The 18,049-nt window shown below is 32.4% G+C and overlaps 1 protein-coding gene and 1 long non-coding RNA gene across 3 annotated transcripts; both read right to left on the bottom strand.

The window, feature by feature from the left end:
- LOC110270000 lies at positions 8,720–14,038 on the bottom strand. Its single transcript, XR_002358938.1, has 3 exons — positions 13,918–14,038; positions 12,998–13,122; positions 8,720–11,973 (listed from the first exon to the last, which is right to left on the bottom strand). It is a non-coding gene; the product is annotated as an uncharacterized LOC110270000 (long non-coding RNA).
- On the bottom strand, positions 15,821–17,611 carry LOC107629979 (40S ribosomal protein S7). Of its 2 annotated transcripts, XM_021118299.1 has the most exons (7): positions 17,503–17,611; positions 17,352–17,407; positions 17,001–17,087; positions 16,827–16,900; positions 16,550–16,673; positions 16,258–16,440; positions 15,821–16,154 (listed from the first exon to the last, which is right to left on the bottom strand). In XM_021118299.1, the coding sequence occupies exons 1-7, from the start codon at positions 17,594–17,596 to the stop codon at positions 16,035–16,037; spliced, it is 738 nt and encodes a 245-aa protein (XP_020973958.1). In that variant the 5' UTR covers positions 17,597–17,611; the 3' UTR covers positions 15,821–16,034. The 2 variants fall into 2 exon arrangements, with proteins under 2 accessions (XP_020973958.1, XP_016188448.1); XM_016332962.2 differs by lacking the exon at positions 17,352–17,407 and having other exon boundaries at positions 17,503–17,578.

Genomic DNA, 18,049 nt, shown 5'->3' with positions numbered 1-18,049 from the left:
TTTTTTTTTTTTTGGGTTCCTGTTCATTTTTTTATTTTTTATTTTTTAAATAAAATAATCATCATTCGATTGGACTCATCATACGATTATGGGCCTCTAATTCCTCAACTTACTTTTTTTTTTGGGCTCACATTTATTTTGTGTGGATCAATCAGCTCTATTACAATTAAAAAAAGAATTTAACAATATCTCCGCCTTGTGCATATAGGAATCCATTTGTTAGCGATAACCCCTTAAATAGAGCTCAAATCCTTAGTCTTTGGCCTGCCAGGCTGAGGGATACCGTAAAAAAAAAAAATTAAAAATATCTCAATAATCATATTACGTAAATATCAAATATCAATCATTCGTATAAAATACATATTGAAATATAAAATACGCATAAAAATAAATAAATTACACATACATTTATACATAAATATATAATAACTAATTAAATGACCAATTTTTTATGTGCACATAACATTTTGTTTCACAAATTTTGTTTATCAAATGTTAGTAATATTTTAGCTCTTTTTATAATTATAGTTATAGTTATATTTTATCTTTTTACATGATAATGAATTTGAATTGTACTCTGTAATCAGAAATAATCCTATAACTATCTTGTGTTAAATAAATAAGGAAAATGTTATTTGTACACTACCTTTCAGCCACCAATTCAGCCATTCTCACCTCTTGCGCTTTCTTCTCTTCTCACAGAAAGGGTTTCATTGCATACACCTGGATTCTCTTCTTTTCTTTTCTCTTCTCTTCGATTGCGCCAACCTCATTCCTTACTTCTCTTCGATTGTGCCAACCTCACTTCTCACTTTCTTCTCTTCTCCACGGTTCCCTTTGCTTTGCTTAGGGTTCTTGTTATCTTAGGGTTTTGATTATAAGTTTTGATTCAATGGAATCCACAAGCTCGAATGATGAGGTTTGTGTTTAATTTACTTCATATGTTAATTTTTTATTCTTGATTTGATTTTAATTTTTTGATTATATCTTAGGATTTTTGGTTCTTGTTATCTTAGGCTTATGCTTCTGATATGTGGTTTCATTATGTCATTTAGATCCTTTTACATCATGTACGTTGTGTGATTATATCCTGAAATGTTATAAATTTGTGTAATGAAAAAAAGTTTAGTTCCTGGATTGTAGTCAAATTGGTAGTTTGCATGTTTGAAATTTCTGCATTTGCTTATATTTGAATATTGAGTTTGATTACGATGTTTTCCGAGTTTGATTATATTCAGGATTAGTGCTATATTTGACTACTGAGTTTGATTATACTCAGGTTCAGTGCTTGACAACTAATTTGTCTTGTTCATTCATAGAAAATTGAGAGCGTTTTTATACCTGATTTGATTTTAAATTTTTTATTATCTATATTTTAGGTTGTTCCAAGCATAGGAATGACATTCTCCTCTGTATGTTCTAGAACTGGTTATCGAAGATAAAAAATTGATCCACTAAAGAAGACAAATCCAATTTTCGAGAAAAATTGTAAAGTTAGGATTATTGTGAAAAGGGATAAGAAGATGGAATATGTATTAACCTTTGTGAATATCCAATACAACCATGCTATTAGTCCTAGCATGGCAAAGACCCTGAGAAAGCATAGGGAACTAAGCTTGCATGCCAAATGGATAGCTGAGATCAATGATCAAGCTAGTGTTACAATGAGAAATATATATCAGAGTTTAGCAACTGCTACTGGTGGCTATGATAAATTAACTTTTACTGAAAAAGATCTTTGGAATCATGTAGCAAAAAGTATCAGAGTCATACAAGAGGAGGGGGATGCGCAATCATTAATGCGGTATTTTCATAGGATGCAATAACAAAACTACAACTTCTTTTACAAAGTTAAATTGGATGAGCAACATCACATAGAACATGCTTTTTGGGCTGATGCTAGAAGTCGTGCTGCTTATGAGCACTTTGGGGACGTTGTGAGCTTTGATCTGATGTACCTAACAAATAGGTACGACACCACAATTATACATTTTAAGTTAATTATATATACTTTGGTTTTTGCATGTGTTTGATGGATAGGGATAGGTAGAATAGAATGAATTTGCTGCTGCTGTGCATGATATACTGAGTTTGATTATGTACTCTTGTTTTTACATATGTTTGATGTATATGGATAGGTAGAATAGAATGAATTTGTTAATGCTGCTCTGCATGATATACTAAGTTTGATTATGTTCTCTTATTTTTATTATAGGTATGATATGCCTTTTGCCTCATTTGTTGGGGTTAACCACCATGGCCAATCATTGCTACTTGGTTGCGCTCTTCTTTCATGCGAAGGAGAGAGTTCCTTTGTTTGGTTATTTGATTGTTGGATACGATGTATGGGTGGCAAGCCGCCTATTGGCATATTGACGGATCAATGCAAAGCTATGCAGAATGCCATTGAAAAATCGTTGTTAATGACACAACATCAATGGTGTATTTGGTATATCATGAAGAAAATTTCAGAAAAAATAGGAGCATGCAAGCAATTTAACGAGATTAGTGCTGATATGACACATATTGTGTGGGATTCTGGGTCTAAGGAAGCATTTGAGAGCTCCTGGATTGATTTTATTAACAGATTCAGTTTGCATGACAATAATTGGTTAGCAAGTATTTTATCAGTTTGATTATCTTATATATACTGTTTGATTATTTATCATTTATTAATCAATATGCCTTACCTTATAAGTTTGATTATGTCCATTTTATGGTTTCAGGTTTGTATGAAGAACGTGACAGGTGGGTCCCTATTTTTCTTAGTAACAGTTTTTGGGCAGGCATGCGTAGCACTCAAAGAAATGAAAGCATGCATGCATTTATAAAGGGCTACCTAACCTCAAAGAGCAACTTACAATAATTTGTAACACAATATGACAACTGTCTTGCAAATAAAGCTCAACAAGAATATGAATTGGATGCTGCCAGTTTCAATATCATTATCCCTTGTGCTACTGCCTCTGCTATTGAAAAACAGTTTCGGTTGTGCTAAACATGCACACCACTTTCAGCCACTATTTTCAGCCACCGTATTTATATACGTATACAATACAAAATACAAAATTCAAAAATTAAAAATAAAAACCTCATTCTCAACCTTACTCTCACGTGCTGAAGCAACGTTCTTCTTTCTCCTTCCCTTACTCTCACTCTCACTCTCCGACGCGACTCCTTCCTCATCCTCATTCTCAACGGTGATTCTCCTTTTCCCTCTCTCCGACGACATGATTCTCCTTCCCTCTCTCTCTGGTGGCACGATTCTCCTTTGCTCTCTTTCAGACGTGGTTGCGATTCTCCTTTCTCTGTCTCGGGCGTGGTGCTCTTTGTCTCAAGCACGAATTTTATCGACTGCATTTTTCTTGTTTGATTCTGCAAGGTAAATTTCTATTTCTTGTTTGATTCTGTATTTTCCTTGTTTTATTCTATCAGCTTCTTCGACGGCATTTTTCTTATTCATTTTCAGCTTCTATCAGCTTCTTCGACTGCATTTTCTATCTTAATTTTGAGTTTCTATAAATGAATTTGTGTTGTGCATAGTTTGTACTAAAAATATTTAAGTTAGGGTTTTGAATTGAAGTCTCAGTATGCTAGTTTTAACAATTGATTATTAGTAGACTATTAATTAATTATAACTGGATTTTTGTGATATGAGTTGGAGTATGTTTGATTATTATACTGAATGAGTTTGATTATGCTCAGTTTTTAAAAATTATATTATAGCATAGTTAGATGTTTTCCTGTCCAATACTCTTGTCAACATTTATGTCAGAATTGGCAATTTGTTTTGCGCACGAAAGCTGTTTGCTGAAATGCCCCAAAGGAAACACAGTTTCCTGGTCTTGTTTGATTTCAGTATATGCACAAAATGGCATGCCTGATGACGCTTGTATTTTATTCAAAGAGATGATTTCTGCTAGCCTCATGCCAAATCACTATGCCATTGGCAGTTTCCTTCGAGCTTGCCAAGACGGAGGTCCAACTAGGCTTAAACTTGGCATGGATATTCATGCCTTAATTTCTAAGTCTCCATTTTTTTCAGACTTAAACAAATGTGATATCTACAGCATGTTTGATTATAACTGGATTTTTGTGATATGATTTGGAGTCTATTTAATTATGCTCGGCTTTTAAAACATAATATTACAGCATATTTGATTATAGCATACTTGATATTTGATAATTGAGTTTTAACTTTTTTTACTTTTTAAATTTGATTGGATTTTGGTTGTTTAATTTGCTAGATTTGAAATATGCGAAAGAAGACTGCACCAAAACGAGTAGAAAGAGAACCAAAAAACAGGGACACCAAAGAAAATAAAAGAAAAAATGTATCCAAAGAAACTTTGAAGAAGATGGAGTGGAGAAAGGTATTTTGTCTTTATTTTTTTTATCTTTTATGCTAGATTTTTTTCCATCTGATAAGGTCTTTGCATGCTCTGATTTTATTATGCAGAATGCATTACTAAATATTAGTTTATACAACGAAACAAATGCCACTTTAGCTAACACATGCTGTATTTTAGTGTTTGATTATTATCTCTGAATTTCAGAAATAATACCCACTGAATGCAGTGTTGAGTTCAAATCTTTTATTTTGCCACTTTAGCTAACACATACTATAAGTGACGATTCCAAAGCATGATACATGGCCACTGTGTGGGTGCGGTAAAGAGAAGTGTGAGTTGCATTTGATCCAATTATTGGTCTTTTCCGGTGATTAACTTGCAACTTTCAAAGTTTGACCTATAATTCTGGGTTTCTAATAAAGTTGCTATCAATGTGTCCATGATCTATATCTAGCTTCATTGCACTAATTAAGTAAAAACATTATTCACAATAACCTCCAACACTAGTCTTACATAGGTCTGGTTGATTATTAACATTAGGTCACAAGCTAAGCGCTTATTAATAATTAATTATTAAAGTTTAGAAAATTAATTAATTAATCAATTAATAAAGAAGCACGCAGAATCTGCAGGTCCTTTTAGTTGGAAACCAGTTCATCATCAATTAGGTTGTCACAATTCAAGAAACAGCATTCCTTCTTATTATATATAGTCAACATGGTCTAAAAATTAAGTGTTAGAAATGGTAATTAATAAGAAAATGTGTTACTAATAGGAACTCTGATCTGATCCTTTTTTCCGCTGTCAATGCAGTAATGGTAATTAATAAGAAGGGAAAATGAGAGATTTAGTATTCTACTATTCTCATTCTATATAGCAACTACAAAGTTTGATTACAATGTTATTCATATAAATGTTACATTATTGCCTTACTGAAATGTTTATTATTTTAACTAATTGCAAGTTGGTAATTTGAATTGAAACTGAGCACGCTACTACTTTATATCTATGATTTGATTTGAATATGATTAGTATTTTCATTAATGTAGTGCTATGTTGACACGAGATGCGCACCAAACTTGTTAGCAACACTTTCTTCTGATTATTTGAATGATGCGCAACGCAACGAGGTCCGAGCAATGGGTTTTCGATCCCTCTTGGGTATTCCCAAGAGGAATTTAAACCATGATTTGATTTTGGTCCTTGCAAATGCCTATAATCCCTCTAAATTTCATATTCTCACTCCAATAGAAAAAGTAGATGCTACTTGGGATTTAGTTGCAGCTCTCTTGGGATTGCATGCATACGGTAATAATTAAAATTTCTTTAAGATCCTTTGGTTTTATTAATTAGGATTGACTGTATAAAATCAAACATGTTGTATAACATGTTTTAAGATCCTTCATTATGTTGCCATTAAATTTGATTTTTAATATCACTTAATTGGTATAGGAGTATAACTATATATTGAATCTGAATCTTGCATTACTGATGACTTGCTTGTTGAACTTTTTACATACTGAAGCCATTAATGTTAAAAATATCGTGCTATGCTGAGTTTGATTATCATGTTGACTACTGAGTTTGATTATACATATTTATCGAGTTTGATTATAATCATGTTTCTCTCATTATTTTCTTTAAAATAGGTGACCCATTCAAGGAGGTAACTAAAGAGCATGAGCCCATGCTTTTAGAGTTCAAGAAAAAAAAAAGTCCAAATTCTTTGAGACAAATATTGTTTAGAAAATTCTCTAAACCAAAAAAAAAAAATCATGTTAGAAAATTCAAGAGGCGGTCCCAGATTTAGGAGAGCTTTCTTATTGTATGCATTTATAACATTTTTGTTAATAAATACAACAATAACTCGGGATAAAATTTTTCCATTTATAATTGATGTTGATAATCCAATGAAGTACAATTGGATTAGATGCATTGTTGATGGCCTTGCTGATGGAGTTTACAACTTTAAAGAAGGAGTGGTGTCAAGTTTGAATGGGGGCATATATGTGCTTCAGGTATTTTTTATTTAAACTAATTTTTTCTTTGACTATTATATAAAGCATGTTTGATTATAATATAACTTTAATTAATTGAATTAAGATTTTATACTTCTGTAAACAAAAATATGGACCCTTTAATTTTGAGAAAGAATCACAACTGCCTTGGCTTCTCCATTGGACAAAGGAACTCATTTATGCCCAAATAGCATTAGAAAGAAAAAGTTCATCGGTACTTACATTGTCCGCTCTCTAAAATTTTATTTTCTATCCATAATGAATGAATTTTTACTAATTATGCATGTCTTATAGGGGCTGGTTGGGTCAAAGGAAGAGCAACCTGTGCCTAAACGGCCAGTTCGACCAAAGAAAAGCGTTGTGAAAGAGGCTACCGAAGTGGAAAAAGAGCAAAGGTGAAAAGAAAAAAGTGGTAGACAGGCCTAAGAAGGATAAAAAAGAATTGAGGCAAGAAGATTCTGCAAAATCAACCAAAGTGAAAAAATAACAAAGTGGAAAGAGAAAAGTGGTAGACAGTCCTAATAAGGACAAAAAGGAATTGAGGCAAGAAGAATCTACAAAATCAAAGAGAGAAAAGAAGCAAGAAGGAGGAGCAAACACAAGTTCCAATGAAAAGTAAGTTAGTTTGGCATTCCCACCATTCTCTGTTTTGACTTTTCAGCACTCATGTATACTACATTCACTTTCGTACATGATGTTAAAAATTAATAATTACTTGCTTCCTTTGATTATACATGTTTATATATTTACAAAGTTTGATTATACATATTTTTAAAGTTTGATTATACTCAGGTTTATTGCTATATTTGACTACTGAGTTTGATTATAAATGTTTACCGAGTTTGATTATATTCAGGTTAAGTGCTATATTTGACTGCTGAGTTTGATTATACATGTTTACTAAGTTTGATTATAATCTAAGTTTGATTATAAATGTTTACCGAGTTTGATTATATTCAGGTTCAGTGCTATATTTGACTGCTGACTTTGATTATATGTGTTTGCTGAGTTTGATTATGCTCAGGTTCAGTGCTATATTTGACTACTGTGTTTGATTATACATGTTTGCTGAGTTTGATTATAAATGACTAACGAGTTTGATTATCCTTCCCATAGTACAATCTAAATCTTCATGAAATGTAAATCGCAAATATGTTTCTAGTTTGATTACATCCTTGCTTTTCCGTGCATTATCCACAGCTGGAATGAAAAGAAAACACACTCACCATCAATGCCTACCTTCGACTTTGGAGTTGAATTTCCTCTAACACCTCCAGCACCTCCAACACCTCTAACAGCTATGACCTTGGATTCAATTGATGTTCCAACCCAACAAGTGTTGGGTTCAAAGATACCATGCCTAAATCAAACAACAGATGTGCCAATAGGGGTGTCAGAACCAATTGTTGAGAAATTAGTATTGGATGCTAATATGACTGAAAAATTATACGAGTGAGTGATGGACGAATGAAAAGATGAAGAGAAGATTGTGGCAACATTTAGTGGCCAGCCCAATGTCTTTCTTAAAAGGACTAATGCACAAACATTAAACCCACGAAATGAAATAGATAATTGGGTTAGTAACACAAAATATTTTGTTTAGTATAAAGTATTTATTTTGTTCTTGAATTATTTGATTAGTAATTGTTTGCTTTGCTTGCATCAAGGTGGTCAACTATTATTGATGCATGCTTAATAAGTTACCACAAACAAGATTCAAGAAAGATGTATATTGCATGAATTCAGACTCAGTGGTAAGAAATTTTAGTATATATCTCTTCGTTTTTTTATTTGACAGATTTTGTTCTATTCTAATTTATGATCAATTTGATTTTAATTGCGCTTATTGAGTTTTTATAAAGTTGGACAAGGTGGGAAGAGCTCTACATCAGCTGACATATCTAGGATCCCTAATTTTATCAAAATTAGGATGCGAGGAAGAAAACTTGTTTTATTACCTTTTTGCCATAACTGTCATTGGTGGTTATATACATTAGATGTTTGTAATAACAAGTTTTATGTCCTCGACCCGTTGTACACATCTTAGACTGCTGAACGGGATGAAATAGATCAATATGTTATAAGTTTATTTTATTATAACAACTTTTATTTAGGTCTTGATATTTGATTATCATATAACTTTGACAATTTCATGACATTTTTAACAAGCAAGTTATCTTGACAACATGTTAGAAATTGCGGATCTTGCATATGTTCAAATCCCCTCAACTCCAACAATTGAATATCTGAACGTACCCAAACAACCAAATTTGCATGATTGTGGTTTGTTTGTAATGAAATATATGAAATTGTGGCATGACTTTAGATGATTCCCACAATTCCATTCATTTCATTACAAACAAACCACAATCATGCAAATTTGGTTGTTTGGGTACGTCCAAATATTCAATTGTTGGAGTTGAGGGGGGTTTGAACATATGTAGGATCCGCAATTCCTAACATGTTGTCAAGATAACTTGCCTGCTAAAAAATGTCATGAAATTGTCAAAGTTATATGATAATCAAATATCAAGACCTAAATAAAAGTTGTTATAACAAAATAAACTTACAACATATTGATCTATTTCATCCTGTTCAGCAGTCTACGATGTGTACAACGGGTCAAGGACGTAAAACTTGTTATTACAAACATCTAATGCATATAACCACTAATGACGGTTATGGCAAAAAGGTAAGAAAATAAGTTTTCTTCCTCGCATCCTAATTTTGATAAAATTAGGGATCCTAGATATGTCAGCTGATGTAGAGCTCTTCTCACCTTACCCAACTTTATAAAAACTCAATAACCGAAATTAAAATCAAATTGATCATAAATTAGAATAGAACAAAATCTGTCAAATAAAAAAACGAAGAGATACATAATAAAATTTCTTACCATTGGGTCTAAATTCATGAAATATATATATCTTTCTTGAATCTTGTTTGTGGTAACTCATTAAGCATGCATCAATAATAGTTGACCACCTTGATACAAGCAAAGCAAACAATTAATAATCAAATAATTCAAGAATAAAATAAATACTTTATACTAAACAAAATATTTTGTGTTACTAACCCAATTATCTATTTCATTTCGTGGCTTTAATGTTTGCGCATTAGTCCTTTTAAGAAAGACATTGCACTGGTCACTAAATGTTGCCACAATCTTCTCTTCATCTTTCCTTTCGTCCATCACCCACTCGTATAATTTTTCAGTCATATTAACATTCAATACTAATTCCTCAACAATTGGTTCTGACACCTCTATTGGCACATCTGTTGTTTGATTTAGGCATGGTATCTTTGAACCCAACACTTGTTGGGTTGGAACATCAATTGAATCCAAGGTCATAGTTGTTAGAGGTGTTGGAGGTGCTGGAGGTGTTAGAGGAAATTCAACTCCAAGGTTAAAGGTAGGCATTGATGGTGAGTGTGTTTTCTTTTCATTCCGGTTGTGGATAATGCACGGAAAAGCAAGGATGTAATCAAACTAGAAACATATTTGCGATTTACATTTCATGAAGATTTAGATTGTACTATGGGAAGGATAATCAAACTCATTAGTCATTTATAATCAAACTCAGCAAACATGTATAATCAAACACAGTAGTCAAATATAGCACTGAACCTGAGCATAATTAAACTCAGCAAACACATATAATCAAACTTAGCATTCAAATATAGCACTAAACCTGAATATAATCAAACTCGGTAAACATGTATAATCAAACTCAGATTATAATCAAACTTAGCATTCAAATATAGCACTGAACCTGAATATAATCAAACTTGGTAAACATGTATAATCAAACTCAGATTATAATCAAACTCAGTAAACATATATAATCAAACTCAATAGTCAAATATAGTACTAAACCTGAGTATAATCAAACTTTAAAAATATGTATAATCAAACTCAGAGTATAATCAAAGAAACCAAGTAATTATTAATTTTTAACACCATGTACGAAAGTGAATGTAGTATACATGAGTGTTGAAAAGTCAAAACAGAGAATAATGGGAATACCAAACTAACTTTTCATTGGAACTTATGTTTGCTCCTCCTTCTTGCTTCTTTTCTCTCTTTGATTTTGTAGAGTCTTCTTGCCTCAATTCTTTTTTGTCCTTATTAGGACTGTCTACCACTTTTCTCTTTTTACTTTGTTGTTTTTTCACTTTGGTTGATTTTGCAGAATCTTCTTGCCTCAATTCTTTTTTATCCTTCTTAGGGCTGTCTACCACTTTTTTCTTTTCACTTTGCTCTTTTTCCACTTTAGTAGCCTCTTTCACAACGCTTTTCTTAGGTCGAACTGGCCTTTTAGGCATAGGTTGCTCTTCCTTTGACCTAACCAGTCCTTATAAGACATGCATAATTAGTGAAAATTCATTCACTATGGATAGAAAATAAAATTTTAGACAGCGGACAATGCAAGTACTGATGAACTTTTTCTTTCTAATGTTATTTGGGCAGAAATGAGTTTCTTTGTCCAATGGAAAAGCCAAGGCGGTTGTGGTTCTTTCTCGAAATCAAAGGGTCCATATATTTGCTTATGGAAGTATAAAATCTGAATTCAATTAATTAAAGTTATATTATAATCAAACATGCTTTTGATTAAAATTAGTTTAAATAAAAAATACCTAAAGCAAATATATGCACCCATTCAAATTTGACACCACTTCTTTAAAGTTATTAACTCCATCAGCAACGCCATCAACAATGTATCTAATCCAATTATACTTCATTGGATTATCAACATCAATTACAAATGGAAAAATTTTATCCCAAGTTATTGTTGTATTTATTGATAACAAAAATGTTATCAATGTATACAACAAGAAAGCTCTCCTAAATCTAGGACCCCCTCTTGGATTTTCTAACATGATTTGTCTCAAAGCATTTGGACTTTTTTTTTTCTTGAACTCTAAAAGCATGGGCTCATGCTCTTTAGTTACCTCCTTGAATGGGTCACTTATTTTAAAGAAAATAATGAGAGAAACATTATTATAATCAAACTCGGTAAACATGTATAATCAAACTCAGTAAATATGTATAATCAAACTCAGTAGTCAACATGATAATCAAACTCAGCATAACATGATATTTTTAACATCAATAGCTTCAATATGTAAAATGTTCAACAAGCAAGTCATCAGTAATGCAAGATTCAAATTCAATATATAGTTATACTCCTATACCAATCAAGTGATATTAAAAATCAAATTTAATAGCAACATAATGAAGAATCTTAAAACATGTTATACAACATGTTTGATTTTATACAGTCAATCCTAATTAATAAACTAAAGGATCTTAAAGAAATTTTAATTATTACTGTATGCACGCAATTCCAAGACAGCTGCAACTGAATTCCAAGTAACATCTACTTTTCCTATTGGAGTGGGAAGATGAAATTTGAAAGAATTATAGGCATTTACAAGAGCCAAAATCAAATTATGGTTTAAATTCTTCTTAGGAAATGGGAATACCCAAGAGAGATCCAAAACCCATTGCTCGGACTTCATTGCGTTGCGCATCATTCAAATAATCAGAAGAAAGTGTCGCTAACAAGTTTGGTACGCTTCTCGTGTCAATATATATAGCACTACATTAATGAAAATACTAATCATATTCAAATCAAATCATAGATATAAAGTAGTAGCGTGCTCAGTTTCAATTCAAATTACCAACTTGTAATTGGTTAAAATAATAAACATTTCAGTAAGGCAATAATGTAACATCTATATGAATAACATTGTAATCAAAATATGTAGTTGCTATATAGAATGAGAATACTAGAATACTAAATCTCCCCTTTTTCCTTCTTATTAATTACCATTACTGCATTGCAGGGGAAAAAAGGATCAGATCAGAGTTCTTATTAGTGACACATTTTCTTATTAATTACCGTTACTAACACTTAATTTTTAGACCATGTTGACTATATATAACAAGAAGAAATGCTGTTTCTTGAATTGTGATAACCTAATTGATGATGAACTAGTTTCCAACTAAAAAGACCTACAGATTCTTCGTGCTTCTTTATTAATTGATTAATTAATTAATTTTCTAAACTTTAATAATTAATAATTAATAAGCGCTTAGCTTGTGACCTAGTGATAATAATCAACCAGACCTATGTAAGGCTAGTGTTGGAGGTTACTGTGAATAATGTTTTTACTTAATTAGTGTAATGCAGCTAGATATAGATCATGGACACACTGATAGCAACTTTATTGGAAACCAGAATTATAGGTCAAACTTTGAAAGTTGCAAGTTAATCACTGGAAAAGACCAATAATTGGAGCAAATGTAACTCACACTTCTCTTTATTGCACACACACAGTAGCCATGTATCATGCTTTGGAATTGTCAGTTACAGTATGTGTTAGCTAAAGTGGCAAAATAAAAGATTTGAACTCCACTGCATTCAGTGAGTATTATTTCTGAAATTCAGAGATAATAATCAAACAGTAAAATACAACATGTGTTAAATAAAGTAGCATTTGATTCATTGTGTAAACTAATATTTAGTAATGCACTCTGCATAATAAAATCAGAGCATGCAAAGACCTTATCATATGGAAAAAAATCTAGCATAAAAGATAAAAAAAATAAAGACAAAATACCTTTCTCTACTTCTTCTCCTTCGAAGTTTTTTCGATACATTTTTTCTTTTATTTTCTTTGGTATCCCTGTTTTCTGGTTCTCTTTCTACTCGTTTTGGTGCAATCTTCTTTCGCATATTTCAAAACTAGCAAATTAAACAACCAAAATTCAATCAAATTCAAAAAGTAAAAAAAGTTAAAACTCAATAATCAAATATCAAGTATGCTATAATCAAATATATTGTAATATCATATTTTAAAAACTAAGCATAATCAAATAGACTCCAAATCATATAACAAAAATTCAATTATAATCAAACATGCTGTAAATATCACATTTGTTTAAGTCTGAAAAAAATAGAGACTTAGAAATTAAGGCATAATTATCCATGCCGAGTTTAAGCCTAGTTGGACCTTCGTCTTGGCAAGCTCGAAGGGCACTGCCAATGGCATAGTGATTTGACATGAGGCCAGCAGAAATCATCTCTTTGAATAGAATATAAACGTCATCAGGCATGCCATTTTGTGCATATTCTGAAATCAAACAAGACCACGAAACCGTGTTTCCTTTGGGGCATTTCAGCAAACAGCTTTTGTGCGCAAAACAAATTGCCAATTTCTGACATAAATGTTGACAAGAGTATTGGACAGGAAAACATCCAACTATACTATAATATAATTTTAAAAAACTGAGCACAATCAAACTCATAATAATCAAATATACTTCAACTCATATCACAAAAATTCAGTTATAATCAATTAATAGTCTACTAATAATTAATTGTTAAAATTAGCATAGTGAGACTTCAATTCAAAATCCTAACTTAAATATTTTTAGTACAAACTATGCACAACACAAATTCATTTATAGAAACTCAAAATAACGAAGGAAAATGTGGTCGAAGAAGCTAATAGATGCTGGAAACGAACAAGAAAAATACCGTCGAAGAAACTGATAGAATAAAACAAGGAAAATGCAAGGAAAATGCAGAATCAAACAAGGAAAATGCAGTCGATGAAATTCACGCTTAAAACAGAGAGCACTGCGCCCGAGACAGAGGAAGGAGAATCACAACTGTGCCTGAAAGAGAGCGAAGGAGAATCGTGCCACCAGAGAGAGAGGGAAGGAGAATCGTGCCGCCGTAGAGAGAGAGGGAAGGAGAATCACCGTTGAGAATGAGAGACAAAGGAAGGAGAATCGCAACCGCGCCTGAAAGAGAGCGAAGGAAAATCGTGCCACCGGAGAGAGAGGGAAGGAGAATCGTGCCGCTGGAGAGAGAGAGGGAAGGAGAATCACCGTTGAGAATGAGGATGAGAAAGGAGTCGCGTCGGAGAGTGAGAGTGAGAGTGAGAGTGAGGAAAGGAGAAAGAAGAACGTTGTTTCAGCGCGTGAGAGTAAGGTTGAGAGTGAGGTTTTTATTTTTAATTTTTGAATTTTGTATTTTATATTGTATACGTATATAAATACGATGGCTGAAAATGGTGTGCATATAGCACAACTGAATAAATAAATGAGTTGATCGTAAAGTTAAGACAAGAACATTTACCAAATGGATAAGTTTATAGCTCCTATTATTACATGGCTTTCTCCAAGGGGAAATTCCCAGAAAAGTTTCATTTTGTTTGACTGGAAATAAAAGTTTCATTCACACACCGAATGTTAGCTAATAAAAATAGTTTGAAATTTCGTGTCCATGATGAAAGCAAGGTTAGTTGATTGCTTATTTAATTTGCTCTGGGAAGTTATGATTCTGTTGTTGATAATTCAAGATGGCTTAATGTAATATAAAATTTAACTTGTTTGACTAAGAGATATCGAAACATTCGTGTTTTACATCAGGTGAGGCAATTGACAGATAAGAAGCTGTCGGTGTCATTGCAGCATTCTTTCTTAACTATGTAAAACTTGCTGCTGGTGAAGCCTTGTTCCTTGGCGCAAATTTAGCCGGGAATTGTGTTGAATGCATCCCAAACACAGAGATGTCCAGACTCTTTGTTCCATGCTCACATACAAGCAGGTATATGATACATCACAGACAATGGAGATATAGATAAGAAAGAAAAATTTGTGGCTGTCTTTGTTCCCACTGTCCTAGTTTTCAAGTAATTGAAGGTGATGTTCTTTTTGCAGCTCCTAACATTGAGATTAGCATCATTAGTGCATCCAAGTTGCATCTGTATAGAGCAGGGGTTAATAGCAAAATTTTTCATTTTAAGTCTCTTGGATGTATTCTATTTATCGACGAATAATCAATAAATGAAGTTCCTCCAAAATATTCTGATCTATGTCTACATCATTGCCGACGATATACTTGTAATGATCTTTTTAATATCTTGGAAATTATTAGTTGAAAAATAAAAATAAAATATTGTTATATACAACTCAATGCGAAAGAAAGTGTTACATCCTGTACAGTAGAGTCAATGAGTTGAGAATCAAGTGAGGAGATTAGAAAACAGAAATTATTCCACTACTCTGAAAAGCTGAGGTGGTCATTGTCAGAATGTAACTTTAAATTTTTAACAAGATTTCGAAATACCAACTCCAAGAACTGCAATCTCAACTTTGCATGCAAAACAAATAATCAAACGTGTCTAGTACATCTACAAATCATTTGATGAGGAAGCATTCTTGTTCACACCTTTGACTCTTGTAAACAACTATGATCTTCAATTCACACCTCCAATATTTCCAATGATTGAAGGCACATGATGTTTATGTTTCAGCATTTTTTTCTATTTTTGTAATCGTTTTCTCTTGTTTCTGTGATTTAACAACATTGTCTAGTCAATGTTAGTAGTTATTAGCATGGGAATAAAAAAGATCCAATATTTCACTTCTAGTAGACTTCCAAGGGTAAATAAATAAATCGATAAAGATAGCATGCAAGGAAGTATCAAGAATGCAAACAAAATTCATGGCCGCATCATGCACAATTGCACACTATGGATACCCTCTACAGTATGTAGTAATTTTCATGTCAATCTAGAATATTAAACAACACCAAATAAACTCTTAGTAGCTGGAACAAAAATACTAAAATTCCATCAAGACATTCTAGGCATCTGTGATTGGAAACTCAAAAGATACATCTTTTCCGGTAAGCTTCCTGTAAACTCCAGAGAAAGCCTCCAGCTTGTATTCAGTGTTGTTGCGTTCCTTCGGATCCAAGAAAACCTTAAATTGGCAACAATGGTGAAAACCAAACTAGTGTCAGCTTATAAAATAAAACATAAAGACTTGGCGAATTTGAATGAGCAATATCTTCACAAGAAGTTACTTTGATTATTTTTGATCCGTCGAGTCTGTATCTGACTCGTTTGCCAACAATCTCGGCAGGATAAACTACGTCTTCAAGAATAGCATCATGCACAGCAGTCAAAGTGCGGGTACGGGGCCGCTGAACAGCAGACCCTTTCTTTGGAGGACGCACGATCCTTCTTGTGGCGATCAACACAACATCCTGTCAGTTGGTACGATCTTCATCCATCAAAACACAGAACGAAACAGAATGGAAAATCATAGGCATGTATATTGGTTTCACATTAAGGTCAAATGTAGTAAACTACAACCTTCCCACTAAACTTCTTCTCAAGCTCCCTGACAAGACGAAGATGAATTTTGCGGAACGACTTCCTCAATCTGAAAGGAACATAGATGACCACAGCCTTGCGATTCCCAGCCACGTCCATTTGACTGCACAAGAAATAGCATTAACTTTATCATGAAGAGCAATAACATTGTTTAATAAACATACATCTATCAGAAAATTTGTACTAGGATATTTGTATATATTTCTGTATTCAGATGGTCTCTAAATACAGCCTTAATAATTGGCAATATACTTACATTGCCTGGTTTATGTAAAGATCTTTCAAATCACTTTTCAGGTCCTGATTAGTGTTCTCCAAATCAAACACGTACTACAAACAAACAAACAAACAAAAAATTCAGGATTTCAGTGAAGAGCATAGTGTTTAGTTCATTAAATCAGTAAAATCCTTAAAAGGAGGCAACATAAACCTGTGCAACTGTCTCCTCAAACTCAGTGGGTTCAGCATCATTATCCTTGTGGATTTTCTTCCTTGAAGTGAACATTTTGGTCAATCTCTGTCATGATTAAAAAAAAAAACCATCACAATGTTGCCATATGAACTATTATCCACTCAAAAACTATTAAGCTAGAATTAGTTCGAAGTTAGAACCTAAGGGGAAAAAAAAAACACTCAGAATGACTGTTTTACATCAAACATAACACAACAATTTGAAGTCATAATTTTTACAAAGGAACTCAATTGAAAGCTGCAAATGAAAAAAATTGACTGCAAGTTGTTCTAAGAACCCCAAGTATGAAAATTTTTCTTCTACTCTCACGGTTTCAACGAAGCAGGAGCAATGTGCAAAACAATGTGAAGGGAATAATGCGAATTCTGAGCAGCGCAAGAGAGATTCAATCAGGTGACTAAATTGGAACGGCGAAAAAGATAGAAGCTTTGGAAATTGATTGGATAAAAGAAAAGCGTACCGAATCGTTGCCGAGATGTGCAGTTGCAGTCCTTGAGCTTCAGAAAGAAGAAGACGCAGCTACGCCCAGGGATGCTTTTATACATATACTCCATGCTGACGTTGCCCTAATCTTCTTCTGCGCATTCCATTTTTCCCCCAAACATGTTAACTTATACCCCAAGTATTATAATTTTCTTTTATGTTGATGGTTGGTTTAGACTTTAGACTCAATTTTTAATTAAGTTTTTTTTTTTAAAAATAGTTTAAATAATAAATATTTATATTAAAAATAGTTTATAAATAAATTATTTTGTGTTTAAATTTTTAGTTTTAAAAGTGTTTATTTTAAAAGAAATGTGATAAAAAAAATTATTATAAAAAAAATCATTTTTTTAAACTCCTAAATAACTTTTTAAAAAACTGTAATTTAATTTTGAAAATTGAATTAGATATTAATACTACTATTTTTTATAAGTCAAAAATTCAAAAAAATTACTTTTAAAATTTTCAAACAAATCCTTAATAATTTTGAATTGAATTCTCACTATAGAATAACCCATGTTATG

The sequence above is a fragment of the Arachis ipaensis genome, chromosome B03 (assembly GCF_000816755.2).
Source record: "Arachis ipaensis cultivar K30076 chromosome B03, Araip1.1, whole genome shotgun sequence".
NCBI classification, from domain to species: Eukaryota; Viridiplantae; Streptophyta; class Magnoliopsida; order Fabales; family Fabaceae; genus Arachis; species Arachis ipaensis.
Note: the sequence above shows the minus strand (reverse complement) of the source record. Positions and strands in the feature narration are given on the sequence as shown.